The sequence below is a fragment of the Pipistrellus kuhlii genome, unplaced genomic scaffold (genome assembly GCF_014108245.1).
Source record: "Pipistrellus kuhlii isolate mPipKuh1 unplaced genomic scaffold, mPipKuh1.p scaffold_m20_p_6, whole genome shotgun sequence".
NCBI lineage: Eukaryota > Metazoa > Chordata > Mammalia > Chiroptera > Vespertilionidae > Pipistrellus > Pipistrellus kuhlii.
The window spans coordinates 57,672,812-57,699,401 of record NW_023425562.1 but is presented as its reverse complement, the minus strand read 5'-3'; the positions used below and the strand labels follow the sequence as shown (position 1 = coordinate 57,699,401).

At 39.8% G+C, this 26,590-nt stretch overlaps 1 protein-coding gene across 3 annotated transcripts in view; it reads right to left on the bottom strand.

Annotated features, from left to right (window-relative positions):
• Positions 1–26,590, bottom strand: part of ATRN (attractin) — a 113,482-nt gene that overhangs the window by 28,517 nt on the left and 58,375 nt on the right. For 2 of the 3 annotated variants that reach the window (XM_036419804.2, XM_036419806.2), the window contains 12 exons: positions 25,622–25,743; positions 23,604–23,742; positions 21,834–22,024; positions 19,743–19,962; positions 17,852–18,037; positions 16,841–17,074; positions 15,640–15,777; positions 10,845–10,938; positions 9,072–9,124; positions 6,057–6,151; positions 3,177–3,255; positions 1,472–1,629 (listed from right to left, as the gene is read on the bottom strand). In XM_036419804.2, coding sequence (XP_036275697.1) covers positions 1,472–1,629; positions 3,177–3,255; positions 6,057–6,151; positions 9,072–9,124; positions 10,845–10,938; positions 15,640–15,777; positions 16,841–17,074; positions 17,852–18,037; positions 19,743–19,962; positions 21,834–22,024; positions 23,604–23,742; positions 25,622–25,743 — 1,709 coding nt within the window. The remainder of the gene's footprint in view (positions 1–1,471; positions 1,630–3,176; positions 3,256–6,056; positions 6,152–9,071; positions 9,125–10,844; positions 10,939–15,639; positions 15,778–16,840; positions 17,075–17,851; positions 18,038–19,742; positions 19,963–21,833; positions 22,025–23,603; positions 23,743–25,621; positions 25,744–26,590) is intronic. The other variant, XM_036419807.2, reaches the window with a different exon arrangement.

Genomic DNA, 26,590 nt, shown 5'->3' with positions numbered 1-26,590 from the left:
TGGGACTAAGGTCACAAAATGACTATGTGCTGAAGTGCAGAGAGCTTGTGAATGTCCAGGTAGAGATGTCTAAGCAGCAACCAAGAGTACTTACTGGTCTGGAACTCAAGTATAGGCTGGGCTGAAGATAGAACACTGAGAATCACCAGTATAGAAGAAGTACCTATAAATGGGATGGAATTATCCAAAGAAACTGGGATGAAAACAGAAGAGAACCAATCTGAATCACAGACAATCCAATGTTTAAAGAAGAGGATTCCCTAAAAAGACTTGCCAGAGAATCAGAGAAAGAAAGAACCAGAAAAGCAAGGAAGACAGTAACCCAAGTCACTCTAGGAAGGAGAGGGGACAGGAGAATTTAGTCACTATTTTTCACTAAGACGGGGCAGTTTCAGGAAGTGATGAGGGCTTAAGGCAGACTGTTTTTGGCTGATGAATAAATGAATAAGAGAAAACAGAAAGAGGGAATGTGGTCAATACTTACAAGAAGGCTGGCTGAGGAGGGAAGCAGACTGTGCCAGAGCAAAGGGAGAAGCCAATTAGAGGATGAACTTGTAGACCATTTAAATAGGGTGGTGAGAAAAAATACAACACAGAGCCTATCCTCCACTTTTCAGAATGGAAAAGATTGTCCTTTAGTCACAGCCCTGAGGCATGAACATACAACTACCAGAATTAGATTGCAAACCCATCCTAATTGATCTGTGACAACTTGCTTCAGTTGACCATGCTTCTGAAATTCAGCAAACAGCCATAACCCTAGTTCAGTTACCATGCTCCTATGGCTAAAAGTGTACCAGTCCCTGAGAGTCCACCCATCCCTAAATTCCACATTTACCCAAAAGGGGTAAAAGCAAAAAGTATTAAGGTCTTCCTCAAGGACAATTATAAAAAGCAGAAACTGGACCATGGATCTTGAAAAAGGGGGAGTCCACTAGTCTGGAAACTGAGAAAATGAGCAGATGGATAACAGCAGTGGCTGCAGTAGGTAACATGAATCCTCTCACATCACAAGTACACAAATCTGAACTGTGGAAAGGCTACCTGAATTGTACAGGAGCAAGCTAGGACTCAAAACCACGTCTGTTTGGCTGTAAGGCCTAGGCTCTTTAATGTGAACGTATAGTGCCTTTATATTCATCTTATTCATTCCAGAATTGAAGCTCTTTATGTAGCTCTACAAACTTTTACATGGCCAGTGCTAAATGAAGAAGTTATACAGTTATAATTATCAAATTTGTTACATGCCACCCTATTTCAAACGTGTTGACAACTTTCCTTCATGAGGATTTATACCATCTCCACCACAATCTTCTATGGTATTCATGTGCTCAGCACTCCTTTGCTATAGATTTATAGAGGCAAAGCAATACTGTACAGGTTGATTACTGCAAGTTCCAAATTAGTAAATTTAGTTTCTAATAAAGAGAGTTCACCATGTCTGCAGATTAAACCAAAAAGCACATCTTACCTGAATTTTGATTGGCCAGGTGAAATTACTGACATAAACAAAGAAAGTGATATTTTGGTGGTTGCGAAAATCAAACTTCTCATTAGAAAAGCTATCTTTGTACTCCTTAATGTTGGTTTTCGAAACAACAGGCATCTCTTCTCCAGACTGGGTTCCAGCTATTAGAAAGAAAAGAATAAAACAGAAGAAACTTTTTGGGAGGCAGAATTTACCTTCATTACTAATAAGGATAATAGTTAGCATTTACTAAATACTATGTCCCAGGCACAGCCTTTTAAGAACTCAATCTCATTTAATCCTAATAATTACTCTATTATCCTCATTTACAGATCAGGAAACTAAGGTTCAGAGAAACTAAATAACTTGGTTCAGGTCACACAGCCAGTAAGAAGTGGAGCTGCAATTTGAAGCTGGGAAGGCTGATATACAAGCCCATGCTCTTAACTAGAATGGTTTTACTAGGAATCCCTGCAATTTCCTTCCATGCTGCACATGGCCATGAAAATATAGGTAGTACTAAAGCCTTATTAACAGCAATGACACCCACTCTGCCCACCAGCTACAACTGTATTTAAATCCCCCCAATGTGGTATAAATGCTTTCCATTCCCACAAGTCCTTCAACATCCTATATTCTCCCTCTGCTGGAATAATAGTGTCTGTAAAAATTCATTAAATAGATTTTTCCCATGTCTGAATCAAATCCTGTGACTGGAGCCCAGACTGTCAGTCATTGTAAATCATCATATGCTCAGAGATGTTGCCTTTCTCGAGATAAACATTGCAATAATCCAGACCTTTTCTTAAAAGTCTCTCATCCCTGCAAGTTTCTGAATCTTTTCTGAATTCTAGACAGTCTTTTAAGACACGATAAACATAAAGTGACGTGCAAAGCTAATGATTTTTATTTTGCTTCAGTCTAACTGGTTGTGTTTTAACAAAAAACCAAAGACCAAACAACAGCAAAGAAATAGTATTTATAGTAATAATAATAATGATGAAATATTTAGTGAGGATTTACCACGTTTCAAGCACTACTTTGAGTAGTTTTGTTTATGATTTCATTTGTTTAATTCTCAGAACACCCTGCATGGCTAGGTGTAGTAACAGGTAGAATTCAAACCCAGGTCTGTCAAGCTATGCTCTTAACCACTACATAAAACCTACCCTTTACAGTTTTAGCAGATTTTCTGTCCTAGCACATCTTCTTTAGTGACTTATAGTAAGATAAGCGAGATAGTAAAAGCTGTGCTCTTAAGAGTTTTAATCTCCAAAGTTCATTTCCCTGAACCTACTAAAATCTCATTCTATTTTAAATGTTTCCATTTATTGAAACTTCAAGGCATTTGCCTTTTTCACTTGTGAAGCACTGATGAGAATGAGGATGGCAGTGCCAGAACAGCAGCTGCAGCAATGCTATTCATGGTGGTAGAGGGGCAGGGTAGTGAGGATGTACTGAGCCTGACACCATGGTAACCCCTGGCATGTAGAACCTAATTTAATCTATACAACACTTCTTTACAATGAATAACCCTAAAATCTATAGAAGGATTTAGACATTTGCTCAAGGTCTCCTAACTGATAAGTGGCAAAGCGGGATTTCAAATCCAACTGTCCCTCTCCAGAACTCCCTTTCTCAACTCCTACCTCACGATTCTTAATCTATTACCTTCAATCAGAAGGTTTTCACTAGGTAAGTTTTCTACCTGAGAAACTGGCAGCCCAGGTGATGTTGAGATTGAAGTTTTTGGAAGCATTGATGAACATGTCCAAATCCCTGTTTTGCTGATGAGAAGTACAGATAATTAGAAAAGTAATTAGAACAGTTTCCAGATTTTAAAATAATGCAATCATTAAATTTTATTATTTTTACCTTTCTTAATTACAAAGCAGATATTTTACAACTTAACAGAAACTGACATTTATAGATTAGTAAAATTTCTAACCAATATAATATACCCCATATACATTTGATTTCTCTCCCATAAAAATACATGAAATTGAATGATTTATCAAATGCCTAACTCCATGAAAATTATATCTTTAAAAAAACAACCTCACCAAAGCACAATGACTTATACCTGTGTCATATGTTAGGGAAATTAGCCTCCTAAGAAACCTCTGGGCAGTCGTTTCCAAACATCTGGATGTAAAACACTTGATCAAGGGTCCCACTTTAAATGTATTTATAAACTTAGCCGATATACTTCTGAACTAATAGATTATATACAATGTAAAGTTTTCCAAAATGGAAATGGTTTTTAAAAAAGCAAACAAAGCTGAAATAAACTAAATAAAAAAATAATTTGATGGTATTCATTCATAATTTAAATAACATTTTTCTCTAAAAATATTATTTCAAATAAAGAAAGATGACTAAATGTATTTTATTGACTTTGAAAGTCTTGTTTACCACTTAGAGATATAGCAAGTTGAAGAGCTAGTTTAACTTATTTTGATTTTTGGTTTTAGTGACTGAAAAGATATCTGTGAGAATTGTGTTCCGGCAACTGGGAGAAGTATACTGTTGGCCATGCTGGGTAAATTTTAATACTAATTTTTCTTTTACTGACATTTGGCAAAAATTATTTGGTGTCAAAGAATTATTTTTGCAAATAAATCAGATGTTGTAGTTTTACATCTTACAAATGGATCCAATCCTGATGAAATTCTTTATTTTGTAATATCACAAAACATTAGAAAATTAAGATTTTTTTAAAACATTTTTTATTAAATTATTATCTGTGTACATATTTTAACATTGCCCATACATACCCTCCCTCCCCAGAGTTTTGTGTCCACTGGTTGTACTTATATGCATGTATACAAGTCCTTCAGAAAATTAAGATTTTTAAGGGTGTTGTTTTAATAGTTTCTACAGGACAAAACTTCAATGGAAACGTTTTCAAAATGGAATCTCCAAACCAGAAGTTTCTCTCACAAAGCAGTTATCTTCTCACTTATTAACATAACCTCACCTTCCCCTTGAAGGGACAGCTCAAATGTTTAATTTTAATATTTGTTGGCAGCACACTACTAACAATTACTTATTCCAAAAGAAGATAAATAAATTTGGAACCTAGTGCTTTTTTAAAAGATAGAAGATACACACTGGATACCTCTATTAAATATTCATAAGGTAAACAGGGAACCTCAGAGAGGTCCAAAGGCTTTCATGATCACTGCCCACGTTGCTAAAAAGTATTACCAAGAGCCTACAATGTTTATTTAAAACTAGAGGCCATGAAGGGGGGATCCCTCAGCCCGGCCTGCCTCCTCTCACAGTCCGGGAGACAACCCGGCGATCAGGGGAAGACAACAGCCCCATCACACCTCTGCTGCTGCCACTGTGGGCAGCACAAGCCTCAGCCGGCCCTGGTTACCTGAGCCTCAGGCAGCTCTGAGTGGCTAAGCAACTGCTATCTGAGGCTTGCCTGCACCCCGGGGCTGCCCTGAGCAACTGGGGGGCTGAGGCAGTTAATTAACATATTCCCTCCTTATTGGCTATGGGCACCGCCATCTTTTGTGAGGGTGTGATGGTCAATTAGCATATTCCCTTTTTATTAGATAGGATAAAATTAACAACATCAATTATATCCTGAAAGACTAAGCGCTTCAACCACTTGCTTATGAATAAGTTTAGTAAATAAATTTCATATTTGGTCCTTTTGCTATAACCTTATCCTAAAATCTTTTCTTCAAAATTCCACTTAACACAGCCCCTGAAATGATATGCCTACACAGTTTTCCCACAAAATATTTTCACTTAAAGTACACTGATGAGAAATAAGAAACTCCTAAGGAGGCTCCTAAATAATTTATCATCAAGTTTAGAAAAATTGCATTATGTATTGGAGTGGGTAATAAATGACTTTATATTTCATTGAAGAAATTGGGCAGATGTGTCTTCACAGTTAAATGCTTCACTTTTAAATGTCATGCTGTGTTGGCACTTTTCTACCACTAGGAAATACTTTATGGCAAGATGGGGAGCATCATTAACGTTAGTAGGTATAAATCCACATTTCAAATAGTCATCTTAATAATTTCAATTATTTCTGGCTAACTTCTTATTGGGAATAACTAAACCTTTGCTGTTTTTATCTCCGCCTGAATGAGGCTAACAACTTATTCTATGAGAAGCGTCACCTCAGCCACCTCCCTTGCACCCACTGGTTTCAATCTGCAGTTTCTTGGTGAGCACTTTTAAGCCTCTGATCTACTTTGAGAGAGTAAATCTGGGCTTTGCCATCTGCCCCTCTGATGGGGGAGTTTCCCTTGTAGTCTCTTCTCCTTTTCTGTACAGGGATGCAATGGGCTGATGGGCAACCAAGTATGTGTGGAGTCAATGTTTTAGTCTGAGTATCCAATACTGGTAAATCTTAAAACCATTCCTACCTTTTAGGTGGGAAGGAGATAAAATGTAGATCTAACATTTCTTCCTTGTACCTCTAGACATCATCCTATGTGCTCCACTCTGGAGACCACTGCTAAGGCAGTGCTTCTAGCCATAATGACAAAGAAAGAAGAAAAAAAAAGAAAAAAAAGAGGAAGAGGAGGAGAATAAGAAGACTTTTAAATCTTACTTCATCAGGTGTAGCCACAAAATTGATGGCTGTGTAATAGCGGTCATCCTCTTGGGACAGGCTAAAGGTGAACTGATAGTCAATAAGAAGAGTATCTATGATAAGAAAGACATGTATTTAAAAGTTGAAGAAAAACAAAACAGGTCTCTAGAAACACACCTTGATTACCTCATAAATATTCAATACCAGGAAAGCACTTTTGGCTCACTTATACCTGGGAATTGGGGGTTTTTCAAAGGAAATCAAGGGCAGTATCATAGTATCATTTTGTTTGGATATACTCACAAACCCTCCATTTATCATTATCCTTGTTGAGATTTTAAGCTCCAACCTAACCCACCTACAAATATTAATTGAACATCTATTTATTACAAGCTAGGCTGTATTTAAGCATATAATGTTATAAATGGGGAGTTGTTTGCAATTTTATTTTTTACTGTTTAAGAAACTGCCATATGGTTTTCCAAAGTGGCTATACTATTTCACATTCCCACAAAGAATGTATGAAGTTTCTTTATGTCATTGTTGAAACTTGGTATTGGCTTTTATTTTTCCAGATAATAGATTATAAATATACCCTATTACAAAAAATTCACTGATATGGTTTCAGGTTCCACATTGTAACTACCCTTTAAAAAATGGCCAGCTGTCTAGTTTTGGTACAGTATCAAAGCATAATATCCATAATTATGTAAAAAGGTAATTAAAACACTCCATTTTCTAACTCTGTCTGGTGAGGCCAAGTTTTTCTCATGAATGTAGGAGCAGATGTGAGATTCCAGTTGTCTTCTCTTAATCCACAGAATTGGCTTTTGAGTCTAGTCATTCTAGGAGTATATCTCACTGTGGTTTTAATACATATATTCCAAATGTCTAATGTTACTCATTTTTTCATGTGCTTATTGGCCATTTTATAATAATAAAAGTGTAATATGCTAATTATACCAGATAGCCGAACAACCTTCCAGATGAAGCTGGGGCTGTGAGGGCCAAGGCAAGCCACCGTGGCTGCGAGGGCCATGCCCCTTGCATGAATTTTGTGCATCGGGCCTCTAGTTTATATATATTCTTTCATTAAATGTCTATTCAAATCTTTGTCTGTTTTTAACTAGAATTGCCTCCTTTTTCAATTGTAAGAGTTCTTCATATATTCTGGATATAAGACCTTTATCAAATATATGCTTTGCACCCAGCCAAAGTGGCTCAATGGTTGAGTATTGACCTATGAACCAGGAGGTCATGGTTCAATTCTGGGTGAGGGCACATGCTCGGGTTCCAGGCTTGATCCCCAGTGGGGGGCATGCAGGAGGCAGCCAAGTAGTGATTCTCTCTCATAATTGATGTTTCTCTCTCTCCTTCTCTCTAAAATCAATAAAAATATATTCTAGAAAAAAACTTTAAAAAAATTATATTTCTATATATTGCAATATTTTCTAGCCTGTGGCTTTTTTATTTAAAAAAAATTTTTTTTTAAAGAACATCAATCGGCTGTGGTGATATGTGCCCTTATCAGATGTAATCCAGATTTGTGCCCTGACTAGGAATTGTAACTGCCACCTTTTTGTGTATGGGACAATGCTCCAACCTACATGAGACATAACAGCTAGGGCTTATTTTTTAATGGTATTTTTTTAAATACAAGTTTTACATTTTGATAAGTCCTAATAAACAACTTTTTATTTTATAAATTGTGCTTTTGGAATCATATCTAAGAACTCTTTTCCCTACACAAGGTCATAAAGTTTTTCTCTTTTCTCCTAAGGGGAAAAATGTATCTATATATCTATATATATTACAGTTATAGGTTCCAATTGGACACAAATTTTGAGAGAATACTATTCAACCCAGGAAAGCAAATATATAATTAGAGTGTACATGCTAAACGTTAACTCATTTTCCTCCGGTTCCATTATCTGGCCTACTATGTGGGTTTTCCTACTGGAAAACAATGTATTTACCCATAATGAACTGGTCACTTTGCTAGATTTATCTTTCAGTATAAGTTAATCATTAGATATTTTATTTTATACTAGAGGCCCGGTGCACAAAATCCATGCATGGGTAGGGTCCCTAGGCCTGGCTGGTGATCAGGGCTGATCTATGGGGTGATTGGTGGGGTGATCCAGGCCCCCACTTGCACCTGCCTTGGCCTGGCACTGCCCGCTTGCCATCCCTGCCCCCCACTGCGGTCCTACTCTTGGTGGGGCCCATTGGGGCCGGCAGCACCTCCACTGCCACCCACTGCCAGCGCCATGTCACCGATGCCTGCCATGTTCCATGCTATCCCCTGGTGGTCAGCACACATCTAACTTCCGGTCAGTCAAACTCTGGCCCGTGGTAATAATTTGCATATTAGTCTTTTATTATATAGGATCTTAGTTCCTAAAGAGGTGGTAAACCCAAATCAATTTCAGAGAGAATGATACCTTCAACTATATTTTAAGATTTGAAAAAGAATACTTTTATTGATTTAAGAGACAGAAACATCGATGAGAGAGAAACATTGATCGGCTGCCTCCTGCATGCCTCACACTGAGGATCAAGCTCACAACCAAGGTTTGTGTCCTGACTGGGAATCAAACTATGACCTTCTGGTTTATAGGTCAATGTTTAACCACTGAGCCCTGACAACCAAGCTAATATTTATTTATTTTTTACCTATATCCTAAAATAAGAAATATGGTGACCCCAACCAGGTAATGGCAAATGAAACAAGGTTTCAAGAGAACATAAGCAAAAAAACACACACAGAGATATATATCTCTGTACTCTTCCCTGATATCTGCTATGGACAAACTAACGTAAACTATAACCACAATTAAAGTATTTTAAAATTGTGCCCATATATATATATTAAACTTAATAGAATGTAAGCACATCAAAAAAGAAGACACTTCCATGGGTCCTTGCTTTATTTCTACAGCATTTACCATTCTCAAACAATGTTAAAAACAATAATGAGGTTTTACTGAACTACTTTGCTTCCAGACAGACAAGAATTATAAAAGCACTTACAATAACATGTTCCTTTGAGAGGGTTTCCCTGGTATCGATTTTCTACTTCACATCTAGGAGGGAAAAATAAAGATGATTTCTATTGCTATTTAAAAGAGAATCTAATTTATTTGAAAATCAAGTAGACCCTTTAATATAAACTACTGTTTTTGAGTCAGTATAATTACATCCTTCACTGTTATTCAAATCAAGTAAACTAACAAGAATTTGAATTTATTTTTAATGCTGACTGCCCAGGAGTTCATACAACCACCAACTGAGAAATATTTGCCAAACACATGAGATAAACCCAAATATAATATATCTAGCTACCACTTATAATCATGAAAAATACATTTTTACTTTTGTATGAACTATTCTTTTAAAAGTGCAGTTAAAACATTTTTCATATATTCATTTTTCACCTCTTTCCTATTCTCCCTGGATAAACTGATCCTGTTCTTCAAATACAACTAAGAGAAGGCTAAACACAAATAACCTTTTTTTTTTTTTTTTTAAACGTGGGACACAATTCACCAGTCTAGAGAAAAAATAAATTCTAGTAAAAAAAAATTATTAATTTCCTCATAGGCATTATCTATAAACATCAGCAAAATTATTGAGGCAAGCACAATAGCTATGAACTATGGAAAAAGAAGGGGAAAGCTTGGGTCAAGCACTTTTCCCAGATAAATAATACAGGAATATGTGTCCTTTTATACTTGTTTATACATAAATCTCTTAAAAAGAAAGTATTTCCCATTTCTTTGCTGTGTATCAAAACTGATGACAAGAGTTATTAATTTTGCTCTATTATATTTTTCTGTTTAAACAAACTTGGACTCAAAAATTAAATTTGATCTCTGATTATACTTTTCTTCACGTACTGGTTTCAGGGCAACATAAAACCAATAAATGTATATGCACTAATATAAACTAGGAAATGTAGACAGAGTATTTCCCTCCTGAACACCACTATCAAACCTCAATCCCTGGTGACATAACTTTGCTTACCAATGACACATCTGCTTGCATCAGCTCAGTATTTTGATACTACTGAACATTTCTAAGTCTCTTCTTGAGAGAATAAGTAAACCTGGAGCATGTGTTTTATGAGGTTTTCTGGTCAGGCAGACAGGAATATAAGGAGAACAATCTCTCTTCTTTCAACATCCCAGGACATTAAAAGCAATTACTGTTAGTCCCACTACCAAAAGAGGTAGAAAATGAGATTCAGCATAATTAAGTGAATCACCTCAAAAGGACCTTACTCAGTGGAGGCATAGCCAGGGCTGAAACCCCACATCTGCTTACATCCTCATAGGTGGGGACCCTAGACACTCCCTTGGAAGATGTCTCATCTACTTCACCAAGGAAAATGCTAGAACAGGGTGGGATGTGTTAAAGGCCAGAGAGGATCATCTCCACTATCAGACAACCAAAATACCAAATAAAATACTGTCTGGGAATACCAGCTCTTCCAACTCTCTTTTGGAAAAGGGTTCAATCTCCTGACATGACAAAAACTAAGTACTGGCTGAAGTTAGACAACTAATTCAAGTCAGCAACCCAAGGAATGTCAGAGTTATTAAGGAATTGTTGCTAAACTGATGACCTACTCAGTATGGAGGTTGACCAAATTAGACCTGTCTGAAGTGGAAAGTGCAAAATTCCAAATCAATCAACTTGAGATCCCTTACAGCCCATGGCAGCAAGGCATAGACCAGATGACCTGGGTCAATCACTAAACCCAGGCGTGGCCTGTGGCAGGGGTTCGGGGAGGGTGGTACTCACAGCTGGCACTCATCCCCCTTGACGCCCTTGGTGGTACAGAAGCACTTGCCCGAGTTGGTATTGCACAGTGATGCATGACCATTGCACTTACATACTAGAAAGAAGGAAAGGAATGTTGGTCACAACTGGCTTAAAAGATTAGTATCAGAGACTTTTTCTAAAACAGGTAAATTAATCTCAATTGGATTTAATATGAAAGATTAAAATAAAAGCATTTAATGAGTAAGATTCTTTTTTTTTCAGCTAATGATTTATCTCAAATAATGTAAAGGCAACATTAAAGGAACTAAAGTCAAAGGACAGGAGAAAAGAATGTCATTTCCACCACCATCTGAAGCAATCTCAAATTTTTCCTTTTTAATAGACTGTGTTTTTCACTATTTTGATTCTTCTATTCATTCAATAAACATTTAATGAAGTGTCTAGTGTGCCAGCTGCTGGGTATGAGGACATAGACACAGTCCCTGCCCCCATGGAGATCTTAGGAGTGATGACAGTCTGAGGGGAGGGTTGGTCAGGCTGCACTCAGCCTCAGCTGAGGTGCTTTCTCCACAATGGTCACATTTCAAACACCAGTTGGGCTCAGAAGTAGAGTGAGATTCTAATGGCACGTTGGTGTTTCAGAGGCCATTCAGAATTTACCACCCTTCCTTGCCTTTTTCTTGGCCTACATAGAAAACAACTTCTGGCCCTAACTGGTTTAGCTCAGTGGATAGAACGCCAGCCTCCGGACTCAGGGGTCCCAGGTTCAATTCCGGTCAATGGCATGTACGTTGGTTGTGGGCACATAACCAGTAGGGAGTGTGCAGGAGGTAGCTGATCAAGGTTTCTCTCTCATCGATAGTTTTAACTATCTCTCTCCCTTCCTCTCTGTAAAAAAATCATTAAAATATATTAAACAACAACGTCTGTCACTTCTCTCCTCTAGCCATTAACACTTCTCTACCTTTTTTTAAATCCAGCACACTACAGGCCTAGTGCATGAAATTCACACATGGGTAGGGTCCCTAGGCCTGGCTGGCGAACAGGGTTGATCGGGGCCTTCCGGCAGCTGGCCAGGGCCTTCCTTCCCCCAGCTGCCAGCAGGGGCCTTATATCATTCCGTGCCGTAGTGCACATCATATCAAGTGTTCAAACTCCCGGTCAGTCAAACTCCCAAGGGGACAATTTGCATATTACAATTTCATCATTTAGGATAATAAATCCTAAATAATAAAAATGATAATATGCAAATTGACTGAATGGCAGAACAACCAGTTGCTATAATGCGCACTGACCACCAGGAGGCAGACGCTCAACACAGGAGCTTCCCCCTGGTGGTCAGTGCGCTCCCACAGGGGGCCGGCTGGCAAGCACAGAGGCGGTGGCGGGAGCCTCTCCTGCCTCTGCGGCAGCTCTAAGGATGTCCAACTGATGGCTTAGGTCCGCGCCCTAGGCCATCAATCAAATATCCCCTGAGGGCTCCTGGACTATGAGAGGGCACAGGCCAGGCTGAGGGACACCCCCCAAATGCATGAATTTTGTGCACTGGGCCTCTAGTCTGTATAATAAAAACTTAAGCAACTGTTACTGCAGAATAACCACCAGGGGACAAACACTCAACACTCCCATAAGGGGAGCACTACTTAGCCAGAAACCAGGTTCATGGCTGGCTAGCGCAGCAGCACTGGCAGGAGCCTCTCCCACCTCTGAGCAGCACTAAGGAGCAGCAAGCCAGCAGTAAGGAGCAGCGAGCAAGCAGGTAGTAAGGAGCAAGGGGTCCCGGACTGCGAGAGGAATGTTCACCTGCCAACTTAGGCCCACTCTCCATGGGCAGATATCCCTCGAAGAGTCCCAGACTGTGAGAGGGTGCAGACCAGGCTGAGAGACCCTTCCACTAACCCCATGCATGAATTTTGTGCATCGGGCCTCTAGTATAGGATAAGTATGATAAATTAATAAATTTTATGTGCTAGTTGAAATAAGTGAGGTTCCCCCCCCCCCCAATTCCTTTCACTTTACACCATGTTTTTCTATGAATAAAATTAAAGGCATTAGGCTGGATTTAGATGCACTATTAAAATAAATTTTTCAGAGAAAAAAAATCACCCAAAGAAACATGTGAAACAGAATAGTAAAGCTGTTAAGAGAATGGATGAAAATTCAGAAACATGAGTGTTCAACTGCTGGCTCAGTTGAGTATGGAGAGGGGGGTATAGTATATTAACAAAAAAAGCAAAGGCCTGAAGTCAGTTTGCCTGGATTTGAATTCAGTCCAGTCCACTTAGCTTCTTTGTAACTTTGGACATTCTATTTAGCTCCTTTAAGTCTGTTTTCACATCTATATTTTGGTATAACGATAGTACCTATATCTTGGGCTGTTGTGAAAAATAAATGAGATAATACATGAATTAAACATAGTAAACATTCAATAAATCATGGTTATTATCTTTAGGTTAAGGACTATCTATATATATAAAAGCCCAAGCGACCGTCGCAACCAAACGGTCAACAGAACAGGCTGCGTGGGGGTTAGTGAGGGATGACCAAATGACTGAACAAGCAGGCTGCATGGGGCAACCAGGCTGGCAGGAGGGGCAGTGAGGGGCAACCAAACAACCGAACAGCCAGCTGCGTGAGGTGACCAGGCCAGCAGCGGGGGCAGTGAGGGGTGACCAGGCCAGCTAAGCAGGGGCAGTTGGGGATGACTAGGCCATTGGGGGGTGGGGGCAGTTAGGGGTGATCAGACAGGTGAGCAGTTAGGAGCCAGTGGTACCAGATTATGAGAGGGATGTCTGACTGCCGGTTTAGGATCGGACCTAAAATGGCAGTCGGACATTCCCTGAGGACATCCCGTAAGGGGGTCCTGGATTGGAGAGGGTGCAGGCTGGACTGAGAGGACCCCCCCCCCCCCAACCCATGCACAAATTTTGTGCACTGGGCCTCTAGTACAATTATAAGAGGAAAACAAAAGATTTAGTGCCACTCACAGTATTTTAAAATCATGCTTTCTATTGTGGATTGAGACTCTAAAAAATAAAGTTATCTCTAAATTATGTACAATAGTACTCAGGTCCCACAACTGCTACAGAGCAGAAGGTAATTTTTCTAGATGGGTGATGAAGATCTGGGGATGAAGACAAGGCATAGAGCCAGCAGACCTGGCTATAGGTACAGGCACTTGGAAGCACAACCAGGCCCAGTAATTAGTCACATATCCTGAATGTGGTTCCCAGCATGGGCATCTCGCAGTGAGAAGTTGGGCAGGTTTCTTGATCACAGGGATAATAAAAGCCCCTATGTCTCAGGTGGCTGCCAGCACAATGCCTTGTACACAATTATCAATAAGTTTGGGTATTCTGATTACTGTCTAATAATGGATGAAGTCTATTCACAGGAGTAGAAAAATATTTTTACTGAATATTTTTAAATCTGAGCAATAAATTTTATTTAAGAGTGGTAGGAAATGACATTAGAAGAGTAATAATAATTGTTCACATCTCCTGAGTGATGACTATATGTCATGCATTCCTCTGACTGCTTTCATGCCAACATCCCCAAATTTGTAGACGAGGAAACTGAACCCAGAAAGGTTAAGGGATATACTGCTGGGACACAGCTCTCTCCTGGCTGCTCTGGGATTAGACCTCTCTCTCAAGAGCCATGCTAAGGAGCTTGGAGGCGGAATTAGATTTGGCCGATACCCACCAGCGACTAGCTCTGTAAGCTTTTGAGAAAGCAGAGGGGGAGACTAACTTACTAAGAAAACTTTTAAAAAAATATTCACACACTTTCATTGCTCTTGTCCAGACGTCAGGGAAACAAGAGTTTGGGAGCACCCGGCACAGGCTGTGGGGAGGGGGTGTCTTCCTGGTGTGCACTACTAATTTTAACAACCAAATGAGCGGAGATTTTCTTTTCTTACTTATTTTCCTGCTTAGAACCTGAAGGGTCTTTTTATGGAAACTAGATCAAACCAAAAATCAGTTTGTTAGTATCACTGGTCACTTATAAAAAATATAATTTATGTTCTAACAATAAAATGTCCTGTTGTTTACAGGAATCTATTTGACATGTATGGGGAAATGTGGGACTATTTAAATATTTAAAATATACTAGAAGTACTGAGGAATCCGGCTCCTGGTTAAAAACCTACATCATTTTTTCCCAACCACAGCCTTTCCCTACAGGCCTTGCAGGGAAAGCTGCCCTCCCACACCAGCCTGGGTGGAAGTCTCTGAGGGGAGTTGCAGCCAAAGTCTCAGGAACCCCTGGTTGGCTACCTCTTTCACATATTTGCATTCCAACTTCAGATGCCTTCATTCCTAGGTCTCCTTATCTGATGACCTAGAGGTCATCTTCAGGCCTCTGTGGAACTTCCTCATGGAGAGGAGAGGAAAGCCTTGAAAATACTTTCTCCACTCTCCATCCCTAGTGCTTTCCCACTCTAAGCCCTTCCACTTCCCACTCCCAGCCCTTCCACTTCACCCTCCCGCCCCACCCAGGGTCCATAAGAGGCTTTTGCTGAGCCTTTTGTCTGGGCTCCCTCAATAGTCAGGAGATCGACCCCATCTCCACCTTCGCCTGTGCTCATCTATCTGACACTCATCCGGTGCACCAGTCCAGGAGGGAACATAGAACAGGTGGAGTTAGTGCTTTCTCCACTTTAAGCCTCTTTCTTGTATGACTGAATAATTACTACTACAGTATCCAAAACCAAGTAGTTTCTTTCTCCTTTTAGATATTCAAATCAAAGAGAAGCATTGTGTTACATCTGGGTTGCAGTCAGTAATCCTGATGAATGGATTTGACTTACACTGACATTTCCCCCCATTGGTGGGATCACCATAGAAGCCAGATATGCAGGTCTCGCAATGCTTGCCCGTGGTCAGGTTCTCACACTTCTCACAGATACTCTGATTAATGCATTTGCTGTGACCATTGCACTGGCAAGCTGAAAGAAAAATAATTTTTTTTGGTCCTCATTATACAACTGATGGAGTAAGTTCCACAAGATTATTTGTAACTAAGATCCTTATTGCCTCTAAACACAAAATCAATGAAACTGGCTCACTAAAAACTAGTTTGAAAAATAAGATAAAAAAAGAGCTAGTGTGTGAGATTCACAAATATATCACAGTAAGAAGAAAGTCCAAAGACAGTAAAAATAATTTTTGTAGCTATTCACTGTAAAAGCATATGTGTATCACAGTCTGCTTAAAGCTTATATTCAATAATAAAATGGTTTTCTCTGGGTTGGCAGAAGACTTATTTTTTATTTTTCTCCTAACAACTGCCAAGATGTATTTTTAAGTAAAAAGCAAACTGTAGAACTACATCATATACATAGCATTTTTTAGTTTTTAAACCTTATCCTAGAACATTTCTTTCATTGATTTTCAGAGAGGGGAAGGAAAGGAGGGAGGGGAAGAGAGAAAGAAAAGGGGAAGGGGAAAAAGCGGGAGAGAGAGAAATATAAATGTGAGAGACACATGGATTGGTTGTATCCTACACATACCCCAATCAGGGCCAGGGACCGAGCCTGTAACCCAGGCACACACCCTTGACCTGAAATCGAACCTGTGACCATTGGGTGTGAAGGCCAGTGTGCTAACCACTTAGAAACACTGGCCAGGCAGTATTTTTTTAGTTTAAAAAATATACACTGGTATATCTAGAGATATCTGTATCAAACTGTTAAAAGTTTTTACTTCTCTGATAAACTGTAGATGAGAAGAGGAATTTGTTTTTATTTTATCTACATCTATAATATTTAGTTTTTTATAATGAATTTATTTCCTTACTTTTGTAATGAATGTTAGCAAAACAACTCACTTGAAATTTTATTATTTTCATTAACTGAAAATAAAAATATCTGTCATGTAAAATTACTTTTCCAAAAATGATGTTATTTTTTTTTCTTAAAGGAAATCTATATAAGAAATGTAGCTTTCAAGTTTTTATTCTTTGCATATAGGTAGTGAAACACTTGATTTTGAATACATAAGACATCTTACCTGGACAATGAATAAAAGACCAGTTGTATCTGCTGTCCTCCAGACACATGCTGGAATTGAGAAGGGGCTGTGGATAGAAATTTCCTGTAGGGGCCTGAGAAGCCATCTTCATTGGTCCTTTATAGGAACCCTCTATGCATTTCCCTTTGCCAGTATTGCTGGGATCAGTACACCAGCCGCAGCCTGGTTGCTCCAAGCAATGACTACAGGTACAGTAGCCTGAACAATTTTCAGCTGTTAAGGAAACACAAGTTGCAATTCACTATCTTCTACATATCTGAATTCATTGTATTTAAATCACCTTTTTCTTTAACATATTACTCATTTCTGTTGAGTCAAAATTCCTATTCTATTGTGACTGTTCAAATGGCATAATAAATTTGAAGAGCCCAATATCTTGTTCTACATGTATTAGGGACTCCTCCCCTCTCTCAATCTCAAAACTATGGAGCCAAAAGAGACCTGAGAGGTCACCTACTGAAAAGCACTTACTTTATGAGTTAGAAGACTAAGATGTGGAGATCATCGTGGCCAGCATGGCTCAGTGGTTGAGAATTGACCTTTGAACCAGGAGGTCATGGCTTGGTTCCCAGTCGGTGCACATGCCCAGGTTACGGGCTTGACCCCCAGTGTGAGGTGTGCAGGAGGCAGCCAATCAATGATTCTCTCTCATCAGTGATGTTTCTACCTCTCTCTCCCATCCTCTCTGAAATCAATAAAAATATAGTATTTTAAAAATGATGTGGAGGTCATACAGGATGGAGAAATATGATACTGAAGTTGAGCAATTATTTCTATACTCTGTGACCTATCCTACATTTATTTAGTTGTATCATTGTGCTTCATTCTATATGAAGATTATCATCAAACAGTCTATCAACAGATCTTAGCTGAAGGTCAGGTCCAGTTTTGTCCCTCAAATGTCCAGAGGCTGACAGCACCGCCTTATTGCAAGAGTTGTCACCCGTACACATGGCACTCATTAGTGCCTAGAGCTCACTTTTCACTTACGGGGACAGCTGCTCATGGTATACCACTCCATACACTGGCCATAAGGGAAGGAGGCCACATAGGCATTGGAGTCCACACACTGCTTCATGTTGCTGCACCACATGCACTCAGAGCTGCCACTGGTGCACTCTCCACACGCCGTCCTCAAAGCACACGGCGCCCGGCACTGCTTGGTGCTATGGTTCGCTGGGAAGTAAACACAAGAGAGACACTTAGAGCTCCCACCATGTTGGCTAAGGTCAAAGTCTTTTCGGTATGGGTTGTGAACAAGCTAATCTTTCCATTCAAGTAGGGGTTCTAAAGCTCCTCAAAATATATGGGACCTAGGATAAACTTCAGGGCTTTTACAACCCATCTGAATATGCAAAATCACATCTTTGTATATTTTAGGGAGGAAGGACCACAGCATTCATTAAATACAAAGCACTCAAGATCCAAAATAGCGGCTACAAAGCTCACCTACAAAGCACTCAGGATCCAAAATGGCTACAAAGCTCTCCTACAGGAAGTTTAGAAGTAATATTTTAAGGTGACTCCTACAGTGCTATAAATTCTCTTCTATACTTCTTGTTCCTCATATTATGGTCCCTTCCTAAAATGAGACGTGATGTCCATGGAGTCCAGCCTCCCAAAAGTGCCCAGAAAATTCCACCTATTATTTGTGAACTCTCTGCAGGAGGAGGACACTTGTCTTGGGCTTATCTGTGTGCTGTAGGTACTGCTCCTATGCCTGCCTTTAAGCCTTAATGTAGCCCAGAAGAGAGGTTCAACCCATGAAGCTATCAAAGTGTTTGTTCCTTCACTTCTCAAGTACAGCTTTAGCACATCAGGTTTGCTTCTGTTTTCTGTCACAGAAGTGAGTTCATCTTTTTTCTCCCTTCTGACACATCTTTCTGTCCACTGTCCCTTTTGTCCCCTATGCCAGTTCTGATCTTGCCTTTGCTTTTATTTGTATTTTTAGTTCTTTCTTCCACAGTATTTCTCTGCCAACACAAGAAATTAATCTTTTAGAGCAAGTCTCAAAATTTTTGAGTTCAACAAACCAATTAATCTCATTGTTAATTAGAACATTAGGTTCTCTGAGTAGTATTAGTTATTTTTTTTAAGTTTATGGGTCATACTATTCTGAACCAGAGACAATTTCCTTCCGCTTTTAAAATTCTGGGTTATCAAGAAGCTAGAAACATCAATCAGAAAGAATATATGCACCCCTATGTTCATAGCAGCACAATTTACAATAGCTAGGATTTGGAAACAGCCTAGGTGCCCATCAGCAGATGATTGGATCCAAAAACTATGGTACATTTACACAATGGAATATTATGCAGCCATAAAAAAGAAAAAATTCTCATCGTTTGCAGCAACCTGGACGGAATTGGAGAACATCATGCTGAGTGAAACAAGCCAGTCAATAAAAGAGAGACACCATATGACCTCACTTATTTATGGATGATAAAGAACATTATAAACTGAAGAACCAAGAGATAGATAAGAGACAGTAAAGCAACAAGCAGACTGTCAAATTACAGCGGGGAGGTTGGGGAGATCTGGGGGAGATAAGAGATCAACCGAAGGACTTGTATACATGCATATAAGTACAACCAATGGACACAAAACTCTGGGGAGGGAGGGTATGTATGGAAAGGGGGGTCATTGGTATATGTACAAAAATAATAATTTAATAAAAATAATGTAAAAAACAACAACAACAACAACAACAAAAAACACACAAGGACAAGAAAAAAAAATAAAATTCTGGGTTATACTCTGCTTCATATTGTTAAAAATCAATACTCAATCTGTTTTTCATGAATATTTTACATCAATACTATGCCTGCTATGGTTTCTCTTTCAATGAACTTCCAGTAATGCATAATTCCCATATACTTACCATGCTTTTCACAGACACTACCATTGAGTGGGTTGATACAGGTTGCAGCCTTCAAGCCCCGAGTACTGGGTTCTGATAAGATTCCACAGAATCCAGCATCACTGGGCTCAAATGGCATCCACTGTATCGAACTATTTGTGAATGGGGACATATCTTCCCAGCACCAGTAGGACACATTGATCTTCCGAAGGCCAACCCATGGGGTCAAGGTCAGCTTCGTCTGTAGGCAAAAGAAACACAGATATGAATATAAACAATATTTTTACCAAAACAGCCTTCTAAATAAAAACCATGAAGTTACAAATATCCCAAAGCTACAGGAAAATTTCCCTATCCACTGACTCAGCCATCAGACCATCATTTTTATGTTATATATCATGCTTGGCCCTTCAATATGGTATTTTTACAAAGGACAAAAATATAGCTCAAAGAATATATAAAAATTTTCACAGAGATTAGTGGCAAAACAATAATAAAGATCCAAAATTTCTACTACATCGTATGACATGCTATGAAGAGATAGCCACCCCCAAACTTGGCTTAAATATCTATCCATACATGAAATAATCTTGCCAATATTCCTGAAATACTGATGATGTGTCTATCCTCAGAATCATTAAGTAAGCCTGTTTTGGGGCACTAAAAAGCTCAGATGACTGGAGATTTCCACCTTCAGCTGGGGGGGGAGGGGGAGGGTTGGCATTGAATTTTTCTTTTTAATATATTTTATTGATTTTTTTACAGAGAGGAGGAGAGAGGGATAGAGAGCTAGAAACGTCAATGAGAGAGAAACATCGACCAGCTGCCTCCTGCACATCCCCCACCAGGGATGTGCCCACAACCAATGTACATGCCCTTAACGGGAATCGAAACCGGGACCTTTCTGTCCGCAGACTGACGCTCTACCACTGAGCCAAACCGGTTTCGGCGGCATTGAATTTTATAGGGAATAATGGGATAGTAAACCCCTGGGAGAGTCTCTGCCTGGTGTTCCACTGAAATTTCCTTCCTGTTGCATTAACAAATTCTTCTAAAATAAAAGTACAAAGTTTAGCCCAGAAATGAAAGATAGTCCTAATTTTGTCGGTTAAAAAATAAAATGTAGCCGGGACCGGTTTGGCTCAGTGGATAGAGCGTTGGCCTGGGGACTGAAAGGTCCAGGTTCGATCCCGGTCAAGGGCATGTACCTTGGTTGTGGGCGCATCCCCAGTAGGGGGTGTGCAAGAGGCAGCTGATCAATGATTCTCTCTCATTGATGTTTCTAACTCTCTAGCCCTCTCTCTTCCTCTCTGTGAAAAATCAATAAAATATATTAAAAAATAATAAATAAATAAATAAATAAATAAATAAATAAAATGTAGCCAAAACCGGTTTGGCTCAGTGGATAGAGCATTGGCCTGCGGTCTGAAAGGTCCCAGGTTCGATTCCGGTCGAGGACATGTACCTTGGTTGTGGGCACATCCCTGGTGGGGGGTGAGCAAGAGGCAGCTGATGGATGATTCTCTCTCATCGATGTTTCTAACTCTCTATCCCTCTTCTCTTCCTCTGTAAAAAAAAATCAATAAAATATAAAAATAATTTAAAAAATGTATAATGTATTTCCATTTTTGAGGAAAAAATATGCATGCCTATTGAAAGACCTACAAGAAATAGACATACCCCAAAGTAGTTATTTTTAGTTGTAATGAGTAATATTTATTCTATTTTTAATGTTACTATTTTTTAAATTTCCTTTGAAATGTGTATTATTTTTTAAGGAAATAAAACAAATAAAGTTAATGCTTTTTAAAAGTTCTTCAATAACTCCCCTTTGCTTTCCTGATAAAACTCGAAGTAATTAGCATTGTAGACAAGGCCTCTCAGAATTTGGCCTTGATTCCTCATAAGACACCACTATAGCAATTCCCTTCCACTCAGCCGGCAGCTCACCCCTCAAACTACTAAAGTGTTTAAAATGTTAAGGTAAGAAAGAAGGTATTAAAAGAAGATAATCTGACAGTGCAAGTTCCAGTGTTACACAGCACTTCTCCAAGTGAGCTGTGTTCATGCCCTCAGTAGATAACAGATGTAGTTCTGAGGATTTTAACTCACCATGCTCTGCGATGATTGCATTATTCGCAGCTGCTTAATGACAAAGTCTATCTTCTTCTGGGTTGTAAGAGAAGCCAACAGGGCATTGTGGTTCCTACAGGACAATTTAGCTGTGTCATAAGTCTCCTTGGCCGTAGTAATTTTCAAACACATGTTTACAACCAAATGCCAGCCACTGCCACAGATATTTTCTTTTGTAAAGGATAGAGAGAAAGAAAAAAAAATTTAGAAGTCACATAAAACTACTATATTACCCATGTGAATTAACAAAAAACTAAATGTTTTGGTGATTTGCATTCTAGGTACTTCCTTAGGATATAGTGAGAGTATCAGACACATTACTAAGGACCAAGTACAGAATATGAGAATTTTAAATGCTTTAAAAAATTAGTCATATTTCCTAGATCTCAAAAATGAGGCCAACCCTCCTATGTCTTAGAAGAAAACATTTGTTTCATTTCAGTGTTGATTTTATAGATCGCCTTTTTAAAAACAATTAAGAATCAAACTAAAATTTAAGAGCAGAAAAATAAATATGGATATTGGAAGGCTGGCGTTAAAAACTGCAAGAAGAGAAATGAGTTGGTGAATGGACAAGTCTATTTTTCAAAAGCTGCATTGTTTTCACATCAAGTATAAAATCAAGTGCAAAATTATCCCAAAAGTAAAGTGAAAAGATCTTTTTTTTGGGAGGGGAACCCCAAAGTGACAGAGCTGTAGAAAACAAGGCAAGACTGTAATCTGCTACTGTGACTACCCTAAACCCACTCAAAGAATTGCACAGAAGTTGAGAATACTTCTTGGAAGACAATGAGCAAAGCAACTTCACCAGAATCAAAGTACTCTGGAGACACCATCAATAATGCTCATTACCAGTCAGATCAATGAAAGGTACAGTACCATGGGGCAGGGATCATTTAAGAGCAGATAAACACTTGCTCCTCGAGTGAGGCATCAATGTCACAGCTTGTTCAAATGTAGATTCTGAGCCCCACCCTAGATCTGTGTCAGAATCTGACTTATGGAAAGATCCCCAGGTCCTCAGCTATGCATTTAAGTTTGAGATGCAATGAGACAAAGAAGAAGCCCACTCATACAAGCTGAATCAAGTACTTCCAAAGGACATTCACAAGGAGCCTGGTGGAGCCCAATTTCCCTTAACATGCCTCAGCTGTTGCATGGAGCCACAGAAGTCCCCCTTCCTGGATATCTTGGTTAAGCAAATATATCATACAGTTTTAGTTATGGCTGGTTGGCCCCAGACCCCCTAAATCATTACCCCAAAACTCAGAAGTGCCATAAATTAAGGTATTCAGGGCTGGAGATCACCCCAGGAGGTGCTGTGGACACAGGCATCTCTCCTCTCCTTCCTGTCAGAAGGTGCAGGCCATCTAATCCCAGTGGTCAATAAGAAATAAGTACTCTTCATTAGGTGCCCAGCAGAATGGCTGATGAGACTGCTGCATTATATTCCTGGGTTTGCACAGAAGAGGCAGGGTGAAAACAATGGAGTGGGCTCCATGATACAGAACCAACCTGTCATTTGATTCTCAAGAGCAGCAGATGATGTTTCACTTTGTTTCAAAAGACAGTAGGAGCATACTTAAGAAAAAAAAAAATGTATTTTTGTCTTAAAAAATAACCACAATATTGGTAAGAGGGAAGAAATGGATAAAATGAGCTTATCCCCCGCCCCTGCTGGGTTTAGACAAGTCTTTGGACTCTCCCATGCAAATACACATACATCCAGATGCCCCTCTAACGGCTTACCGGGCAGGGCGATGCACTCCTGATTGCGGGGCTCCCACTGGCAGTTCTGGTCCAGGGCACAGCTCCTACAGCTGGTCTTCTTGTTACAGTAGTACATGGGGTTATCCTTGGGGCAGTTCTCATACTTGGAAATGGAAATCTAGAACACAGTGGACAAAAGCTTTCTTCTTATATCCATAGGAAGAACTCATGGTAAGGACAAACAGGATACTAAAAATCGAATTAAAGAAGCAAACTGCAAATGGATATATAAATAAGATTCATAGGAAGCTGCACCACAGTGAAAACATTTTAGGGAAAGGTTCTACTGAAGGTCATGCCTTTACCCAGCAAGGAAGTCATTCACTCTTAAACACCATGCTTCAACCTGCTCATGTTTAAAATTGGAATGTTGAATTTAATGCTTTTCAAATACCTTCCAAACAGGTTAAATTTATAGTCTACTGTTTTACAGACTATCAAAGAATGTCTTATAAATTGTCAAAGGCTGTAAAAGTTGAGTCATCATCTTTGTTGCCTTCTAACCTACATAAAAAATTACAAATATTAAGCTTTAATTATGCTAAGCCAAAATATAACAACTATAATAATAAAAGCATAATATGCTACTTAGACTAGACTCTTCTGGATGACCTTGTGGTCAAAGCCAGGGCTGTGAGGGAAGCCTGGTGTATGAAATTCGTGCATGGGGCTGGGGGGAGAGGGGGTGGCAGTGTCCCTCAGCCCAGCCTGCACCCTCTCCAATCTGAGACCCCTCGAGGGATGTCTGACTGCCCATTTAGGCCCGATCCAGGACTGCTGGCTCCCAACTGCTCACCTGCCTTCCTTCCTGATTGCCCCTAACTACTTCTGCCTGCCAGCGTGATCACCCCTAACTACTATCATGCCAGCCTGATTGATGTCTAACTGCTCCCCTGCCAGCCTGTTTGCCCTCAACTTCCCTCCTCTGCCGGCCTGGTCACCTCTAACTGCCCTCCCCTGCAGGGTTGATCGCCTCTAACTGCCCTTCCTTGAAGGCCTGGTCCCTCCCAACTGCCCTCCCCTACTGTGTGTCCACATGGGGGCAGCTATTGTGTATTGGAGTGATGATCAATCTGCATATTACTCTTTTATTAGATAGGTTAGAGGCCTAGTGCACGGGTGGGGGCCAGCTGGTTTGCCCTGAAGTGTGTCCCGGATCAGGGTGAGGGTTCCCTTGGGGCATTGGGCAGCCTGGGTGAGGGACCTGTGGTGGTTTGCAGGCCAGCCACATCCCCTGGTGACTCAAGCGGAGGCCCTGGTATCTGGAATTTATTTACCTTCTACAATTGAAACTTTGTAGCTTTGAGTGGAGGCCTAGGCCCCGCAAGGGCAGGAGGAAAGCTTGGCTTCCTCTGTTGCCAGGGAAACCAAAGCTTCCCTCCTGCTCTCTGTCGCTGTAGCCATCTTGGTTGGGTTTATTTGCATACTCACTCTTTTGTATTTTAGTTATATTTTATTGAAATTGTTGTGTGAGACTGCAGTTAGGTGTTACCTATGCCGCCATCTTGGATTCTCCTGCCCTGCATACTCACTCTGATTGGCTGGTGGGCATGGCTTGTGGGTGTAGTGTGGTGATGGTTAATTTGCATATTACTCTTTTATTAGGTAGGATATTATTTTCACAATTCAATGTGGCTACTACATGCCTTTTAGTCTCAAATATAACTTGCTTCCAAAACCTTGCATAGGCAGAATTCACCAAGCCTCACACCAGTTCTAGTACTTAATCATGGCTAGGGAGTGGGGCATACTCAAAACACCAGTCTTCCTTCTTCGAAAACACCACAGGTCAATCCTGTGACAAGGACCTTTGGAATTAGAATGTACTGGGCATCTCTTCCTAAAAGAAAACTTGAGCAATAATAAAAATCCAAGTCTACAGTGAAGGTTTTAAAAATAACTCCAGGTCAGTTTTTATAACATTCACACTGTAATCTAAACATAACCCCACTCTGGACTTTTCCATCCTCTGAAATCTTTAAGAGACAGCCCCTGACCTGGCCTTCCGCGCAGCTGTGGTTCTTAGGGACACAATATTCGTTGCACCAGTGGCAGTCATTGGTGTTGGCTGTGCAGCTATAACAATCCGTGTGTTGGTCACATCTGTCATGGGCAAAAGCTATGAAGAGAAGAAAAAATCATCAACTGTGACAGCTCTTCCTTAGAAAAGTCACAGGCCATTACAGCTTCTGTTGAGCACAATCTGAGACTAAGGCCAAAAAAATGTAAGAAGTGTCAGGAAGTAAAATGATGAGTGCAACTGGTAGGAAAATTTACCTGTCAGGTTAAAATAGATTTAGAAATAAATAAATAATCTAAAAAAAAAACACACACACTATTTTGTACCCACTCCCCCCAACAAAAGTACACAGAAAATGAAAAACAAAGAGAGGCTAATTTACTTTAACAATGAGATGAAATGGAAGTAGCTATGATTCTTTAAATATTTTTCTTCCCAAGAAAAAAATCAACTAACAATAGAATGAACACAATAGAAAGAGCTTTCCTGGAGCCAAACAAAGTAAAATTGAAGACCAAACCATTCCTCCCAGCTATAAACACAAGGCTAATCTGGGCACAGGAAGTAGACAGAACCCCAAAGGAGGCATTTGGCTGAGCTGCATTTTCTACACATACATGTAAGTCCAAGAGTGTAATTTTGAAAACTTCTAGGCTACTGAAGACTTGTTGCATGGTTTACTGACCCTAGATAGATCAAGCTCAGCAACAAAAAAGAAGCTGCACAACCATATTGCCTTATGTGTTGAATCACTCATGGACATAGCACATGGTGGAATCCGTGGATAAGAGTAGGTAGGGCCCACCCTCACAAAGACTCCAGCATCCTGCTCCTTAGGTTGTTCTTCCTACCCTGGTCATCACCCCGAAGACTGAGTCCAAACAGAAAGCAGAGTGAACCAGAAAGGCAACATTTGAGATGAGTTAACATAAAATGAGGTCATACT